The sequence below is a fragment of the Pocillopora damicornis genome, chromosome 1 (assembly GCF_964200805.1).
Source record: "Pocillopora damicornis chromosome 1, jaPocDami1.2, whole genome shotgun sequence".
NCBI lineage: Eukaryota > Metazoa > Cnidaria > Anthozoa > Scleractinia > Pocilloporidae > Pocillopora > Pocillopora damicornis.
Window position 1 is genome coordinate 3,114,251 of NC_142670.1, and position 7,614 is coordinate 3,121,864.

At 38.4% G+C, this 7,614-nt stretch overlaps 2 protein-coding genes across 2 annotated transcripts; both read left to right on the forward strand.

Annotated features, from left to right (window-relative positions):
• The first annotated feature begins 359 nt into the window (after nt 1–359).
• On the forward strand, nt 360–1,939 carry LOC113681560 (melanocortin receptor 4). The gene is made up of 2 exons (XM_089199653.1): nt 360–587; nt 826–1,939. The coding sequence occupies exons 1-2, from the start codon at nt 482–484 to the stop codon at nt 1,758–1,760; spliced, it is 1,041 nt and encodes a 346-aa protein (XP_089055779.1). The 5' UTR covers nt 360–481; the 3' UTR covers nt 1,761–1,939.
• An 863-nt stretch (nt 1,940–2,802) lies between these two features.
• Nucleotides 2,803–7,614, forward strand: LOC113681565 (uncharacterized). Its single transcript, XM_027198663.2, has 6 exons — nt 2,803–2,973; nt 4,756–5,024; nt 5,134–5,248; nt 5,651–5,755; nt 6,321–6,839; nt 7,118–7,614. The coding sequence occupies exons 1-6, from the start codon at nt 2,889–2,891 to the stop codon at nt 7,465–7,467; spliced, it is 1,443 nt and encodes a 480-aa protein (XP_027054464.2). The 5' UTR covers nt 2,803–2,888; the 3' UTR covers nt 7,468–7,614.

Sequence of the window (7,614 nt, forward strand, 5' to 3'; positions counted from 1 at the left end):
TCCTCCGCCTTTTTCGCTCACCGTCATCGCCCAGGATTAAAAATCCTTCAGAAAAAATCAATTTGTTAGTCTGCGATTCTGTAAGCGATTCGGTAAGCGATTCTATGGAAGCTTTCTTTTGTAGTGTTGTTTTGTAAATGCGGAGTCCGGGGTAATTGTTTGGAGAAGCTTGATTTACTTAAGACATTAGTTTTCCTCGGCCTTTTTCGCTGACCGTCATTGTGCAGGATTAAAAATCCTTTAGGATAATTCTATTTATTAGTCGGCAGTAAGCGATCCAACAGAGGCTTTTTTGTAGTGTTGCTGTGTGAATGTGGAGTCCGGGTTCGTTGTTTGGAGATGCTTAAATCACTCAATACATCAGCTGTCCTCTGTTTTTTTTTCCCACCGTCTTCGTGCAAGATTAAGTATCCTATAGGAAAATTCTATTTATTGTGTCGTGTTGTTGTGTGAATTTGCAGTCCGGGGTCATTGTTTGGAGATGCTCAATTACTTGAGACATCAGCTTTCCTCTGTTATTTTTTCTCCAACCGGTTTTTTGTGCAGGATAAAAAATCCTTTGGGAAAATTCTATTTATTAGTCTGCGGTAAGCGATTCAAAGGAAGCTTTCTTTTGTATTGTTGTTTTGTGAATGTGGAGTCCGGGGTCATTGTTTGGAGATGCTTAAATTACTTGAGACATCAGCTTTCCTTCGCCCTTTTCACCAATCGTCTTCGTGCAAGATTAAAAATCCGTTAGCAAAATTTGCAGGTTACTTTTAGAGGTAGATCAAAGCCTAAACAGTAATATATATCAATTAGTTGATCTTTATTGACTTACTTTAGGCTTCAAACTCGACATGGTAAATTTCTCGCGGGCTATTTCTGAAAACGTTTCAAACTCGACCAGTGGGGAAGGCGACATTGCAAGTGTTCCTGTGGAGGTTAGTACTGTCATCTCTATTATCATCAACACCATCACTTGCCCCTTTACAGTTCTTCTCAACGTGCTGGTGATACAGGCCGTGAAAACAAGACCACGACTCCGAACAAACAGCAACATTTTGTTGGCCTGCTTAGCGGTTACTGACGCACTAAGTGGGCTCCTCGGCCAACCATCCTACATCTTGTGGAGGATAACCCTAATATTTGGCATCAGCAGCAGTCAGGCAGTCGCGAGCTTCAATTACGATGTTATGGCTGCCTTGGTACTGGCTTCATATCTTCATCTGATGTTGGTTACTTTCGAGAGGCTCGTAGCGATCAAGTTTACGATGCACTACTCGAACATTATGACCCACAACACCATAAAGATAACAGTGTCAGTATTTTGGATTATTTCAATTCTTGGTGGGGTTTTTAGCGCATTAAAAATGTATTATGTGTTGCTTCCCATGACAGGCCTTGCCACTAATTCATGTATCGTTTTCGTTGCCTCTGCTTATTTGATTTTGTATCAAGAAACCCGCCGCCACCAAAAGAAGATAAAAGCAGAGCAACTGCCTGCAGAAGAAGTAGAAAGATCTTCCACAGAGAACAGGGCCCTTAAAACTACTATGTTTGTAGTTGGTGCTGTTGTTGTCTTCCTTCTCCCACTTGGTTTCTGTCTGATCGTTATGAATGCAGGCCTTTATGTTAAATGTCCCATCAGCGACCAAGTGTGGCAAACATTTGGCCTGTTAAATTCGTTTGTTAATCCTTTGATTTACTGCTTTAGACAGAAAGAAATGAAAAAGTTTATATTTGGCAAAAAAACCCACGTCGTACAACCATTTATCTAGTGAGGAAGGAGATTGTTATGGAAAGACTGAAAACTTTGAATAATTTATGTACACTAGCTTTTCTTCCACTTTTCAACATTATCATAATCATCATTATTCTGATGATTATTATTCGTTACTGCTGACCATTAATTATCATGTTTTTCGTAGATACTTACATATTAAACAATCCGTCAAACAGACAATGCCTTTTGTGGTGCAACACTTTTGTTTAGTTTTAAGAAGCTACATAAGAATAGCTTTTAGCCTGACGTCTTCTGAGATTATCATGTTAAAGCCTATTCTCAAGTTTTGAATTAGTGTATTTTAAAGCTGTTTTCATACCTTCGCTTTCAACATTAGTTATGATAGCCTCCTCTCTGAATGCCCAAATTTCTTTTCAACGCTAATTCTTGTTATCATTTGCTCTGCTTGTTGTGCCTGGTCATGAATTAGTTAATTTTACTTGAAACTTGTACCTGAATGATAATTGTATATTTTTTAAGCTTAATGTAACTCAGTATGTATTTGTGACCCAGTAATACCCGCCATGATTAGCCTATGCTTCATGCAGGTTGTATAGCTTGTAATTCTAGAATCTATGTCGTAGTTAAGAAGTTAAAAAGTCGAATTTAGAATTAGAAACAGGAATTACCTCTCTAGAGAAAATGATTTCAAGATAATTGTTTTTTTTTCTGCTCACATTCAAATGAAGTAGTTTTTTAATTAAAAAAATAAAAGTGCTCGTAATTGTTGCCACTCTTGTGTCACTGACAACTATTGAATTCATTTATTTGTGTTCACTTTATAGAGAGGTTTTTTTTTTAACTATGATGGATTGCTGAGTGTCTAGGTTGTCAACAGGGGCTAAGCAAATGCGACTAAAAATTTAATTGTTGAAAATGACAAGAAAAAGTTGCGAATCTATTTCAATTTCCGGTGAAGTAAGAAAAAAAACAAACAGTGAAATTACCTCTAAGTCAACCCCAGAGGTAAAGACAATGGACAATTGTCGATCAGTTATGCAATCTGCTTGCGCTGAATCCATCAAAGACATTACGTAATCATCACAGTAAGAGTGTGGCTGCTTGATTGTGAACGATAGACTCGAAAACCTCTTTGTCAGTAACGTTTTTTTTTAGATTGGAGATGCTATTTTTAGCGGCTTATTCTTCACTACTCATATTTGTTTTGTGGGAAGGCTGGCTGCAATTCCCTACTGACGGAAAACAGGGTAAGTCTTTCGATCTATGTTGTCGTATTTCCCTACTCAACTGACTTTTGTTCGTAACAGCTGTCAACCATTTATGCGAAATAAGGCAGCCGATATATTACTGTAAAGACCAAACACGTCTTCCTCCACCTTATCAGGATAAATCTTTTACCTCATTTGACCTCTGATTTGATGTTTGATATCGAGCATAATTACCAACTTGAACTTTCAAAAAATAGATGATACTCCACCTATAAAGCTTTGGTGAGACTGAATTCGAAATGTGGACGTTTTCAGAGTTAAGATTGCTTATGTTCCTCTTTCACTTAAGATCAACTTTAATTTTGGATTTTTCCTCAGCTTGTAAAAAAACTGTAAATACCCTCTCTGTAAGCTTACCTTATCACAATTCCAAATGAGCTTCTCAAAACTTCAAATTAACGTCATAACTTCGCCACCAAAGGTGGAATTATGTCAAAGAATACGCAAGTCAAAATTCAAGTCAAATTTGTTACGCGGCAAAAGCAAAACGAAAGAAGATTTAATCTACATGCTTGAGATAAAGTTTTCCCAACATTCGATAAATACCCTGATGTGCAAGGCTTGTATGAGATTTACTTTGAAGGGCAGAAAAATCTGCATGAAGGGGAGTCCTTGGTCTTGCGTGCAAGGCAAACAGCTGCATGGAGCTCAGTTATTACTTGTCGGAGCTTAGTGTTTCATCTTAGCCTGCTATTCTGGTAGATAAATTGCAATCATGTTGGTGTTAAAAGCTGTACTTTGCAGGCAGAGAAAACAAACTTACTTTAGTCATGAAATTTATTTTGAAGGGCAGACAAATCTGCATAAAGAGGAGTTCTTGGTCTTTCGTGCAAGGAAAACAGCCACATAGAGCTCAGTTATTACTTGTCGGAGCTCAGTGTTTCATCTTAGCCTGCTATTCTTGTAGATAAATCGCAATCACGTTGGTGTTTGAAGCTCTACTTCGCAGGAAAGAGAAAACAAACTTACTTTACACCAGTAGACGTTTTCAAGTGTTTGTTTGATCAGTGGAGCGAAGACAGGTGATATCATGTATGAAAAAAAAAACAAACATAAAACAAACAAACAAAACAAAAGGACAAAAAATACGGTTTTTTTAAGTCAAGTGAAGATATTGTTTTAACATTTGATACATAACGCGTAAACGTCAGTCTAGGTTTTCAAACAGGTACATAGTAACTTACAGAGCACGAAATCTTTGCCGGGCTGGACATAGGAGAAAAGCCCTCATATAGTGCAAAATTAACAGGTGTTAGATATTACATTCAACTGAAAGACAAGCGAACGGTGAAAATAAATGGTAAAAGCAACCTATTTTAAACAATTTGACAATTAAAGAGTAGATTACCTCAGATCTTTTAACAAAATTAATTAAGTTATCTTTCAGCTGTTAACAGGTTTTATGGGGACCGCTTCGATGTCCCAAACTACTTTGGTGCAAGAGATTGTCAAAGGGATCCCAGCGATAATTAACATTTTCATGTTTAAAGTTTGTTTTCAGTTGTTGGTGAAGACATTTTCATATGTATCTTTTGAAAATAAACGTGAAAAGTAAAGTCGTGGTCAGTTTTTTTTTTTACTGGTATGAAGTCTCTTTATGGTACATCTGCAATCATCTGATTACTGTTGTTAACCTTTTTGCAACTTATGGGTGTGTTTGGGAGTAAAATGGATTATTCCAAGAGTCACAAGTTAGCAAACCCCTCCCAGGGTCATTAAAATACCGATAACACTTCTCCTTAAAGATTCAATTATTTGCAGATTTTGGTTGCCGTAGCCTTCGATTTAAGAAACCAGAGGAAGGATATGCTCCTCAACGTTACGTTTTTAAAGAAATGTATCTGCCAATGGGCACTGAGCTCAATGGTGACTGCAGATATGAGTGCCTGATGGAAAGCATCTGTGTGTCTGTGAACATCGGCCCACCAAACGAGACAGGCTTCAGGCTCTGCCAACTGAGTGATTCTGATCACATCCAACATCGTGAAGATAATGAAACACTAAAAGGTTTTATTCATTGGACTACCGAGGTAATGTTTTTCGAATGCAATCATCTAGAATCCGCTTGGATATCAATCGTCAAGTAATATTTATCTTCTTAATTTATGAAATGTTTATAAACGTCATGTCTAATTTTAGAATCCATGTCGCAGTACCCCCTGTCTTCATAATGCGACCTGCCTCAATGGATTTACAGACAAGAGATACATCTGCCTATGTCCAGAGAGTTACACTGGAGAAAACTGTGAAAAAGGTTTCACCGATATTTTTTTTCTCTTCTGATGATTTTTCATGCAGCAGGACAGGCTCTCATTCGTATAATTTACTTTTTTCGTTTCGACAAAAATGAGTGTACAGAAAATACTCATGACTGCCCTGGCAAAGCTTTTTGTAATAATATCGAAGGATCTTATAATTGCAGCTGTAAAGAAGGTTATTATGGGGACGGCCGAAATTGCACAGGTAAGGGTTGGGAAAAAAATGTTCACACGGAGATCGGCAGCTCTTTTTGGAAAAGAACATAACTTTTCAAAAAAAAGATAATGAATCGCAAGTGTGGTGAATCATTGACCCTAGGCTGTACACGAGAGAGAGAGGAAAGTTAACTCGTCCAATTTTTAAGTTTTTTTCTTATTTTTATTTTCAAACTTTGTAGATGTGGACGAGTGTACGAGTAATGCCCATCGATGCCACTATAATGCAAGTTGCAATAATATTGACGGGTCTTACACTTGCAAATGCAAAACGGGATTCAATTGCAGTAAGTATGACAGATATACTTTCTTCTTTTTCTGACAAACGCCGTACGGTAACAATCTTCAGCCAGATAGATAGACTCAGGTAAAAGTGAGTTCAAAACTGTGAGCTACAGTGATCATAGACGGGTACTTTATCATCATGTGTGATCACGTAAAAACACTAGTACAAAGTTTTATGCACACGTATCTTTCTTTTAAAAAATATAGTACAAACGCCCGTTTGCAGAGATTGGTATGAAAAAAACCAATTCATTTATTTGTGTATTGAGACTCAACCGAAATCTCTCCCCCATTGCGAGATAGCCTGTTTCTCTTCAGGAAAAAAAAGAGGTCTCAGAATAAATGACGGTGTTTTCGTGGGTTATCTCAGTCACAAGAGTTTTTTCTTTGCAAAAATACTTATAAATAGAGATCTGTGGTTCCATGTTTCTGCGTTGCGCCAGTTGCTTGTTAACAAACAACAAACAAACAAACAAACAAACACAAGGAAAACGTATGAAATTAATTGGTTATGCCTATGTTTGAAAAAAAGAATTCTAAAATAATTGTCGTACAAAATGTCCTCAGCATTCAAAGCTGTTTTTACAAATCTCAATGCCACTGGAAGATATGGTCCAACAACGCTGGGCAGTCAGTACTTAGGTCAGGATCATGACGGACAAGTTACACTGTCTAGTGGTATTCAACAGTGGACTGTGCCGTACACTGGTGACTATAGAATAGAAGCAGTAGGAGCAGCAGGAGGGTGCGATTCACACCCAAACAGCTCTCAGTACCGGGGAAGGGGAGCAAGAATGATTGGAACATTCCGCTTGAACATGGGTGAAGTCATTCAGATACTTGTTGGTCAAGCGGGAGGCATAAACAAGCTGAAACATTCATCTGGAGGTGGTGGAGGTACATTTGTTGTAAGAGGAGTTGATACACCTTTGATAGTTGCTGGAGGTGGAGGGGGTGTGCATACGGTTCATTCTAGATACGCAGGATGTGACGCCAACAGAAACACAGCTGGGAATCCTGGGCACAAGTCAAAGAAAGGAGGTAGAGATGGAAATGGTGCAAAGACACCCCCGAGTGGATATTCGGGTAAGAACGCCTAAGTAGAGAGGACCATTTAAGGAACAAGGTCGCTTAAAAATTTTTTAGCAAAGAATTGAATGAGTATGGAGATGAAAGTCTTACTAAAAGATGCCGGTCTAATAATATTTTTTAATAAAGATTTGGTCGGCTTTTTGCGATAGAGGAGAAATATTTCCCACCGAGGCACTTCCTTCCTGAAACTTCTAAATATCTTATCGTGTAACTTCTCAATCGTCTTTTTTTCTTATATATGCTATGATAAATATAAACATATCTCATTTCAGGTGGTGGTGGTGGTGGGTTTTACTCCAGCGGAAGAAGTGGAAAGAACTTTGGTGGAAGCAGTGGAAAAGGTGGAGAAGGTGGTATGGGATTTCTTCAGGGAGGGGTTGGTGGGAGAGGTAGATTCAATGTTGCTCATGGTGGGTTTGGTGGAGGAGGTGGGGCTTCTAGTGGAGATTTGAAGGGTGGGGCAGGGGGAGGAGGAGGAGGGTACTCTGGTGGAGGCAGTGGGAGCAACAATAATGATTCCTGTGCGGGTGGTGGTGGATCCTTTAACGTTGGAAACAATCAGCAGAATGAATGTTGTTACAATTCCGCGGGTCATGGTCACGTGACCATCACATTGCTGTAGAACAAACAAACACGAGTCAATGAGCACACCAATGATAACAAAAGGTATAGATTAGATACGGTGAGAGGTTGAGTTGACCATCTCATTTCTTTAGAATTGTTATAGATAGTTATATCTAGAATACCTAGTCATGCTGACATGCTATAT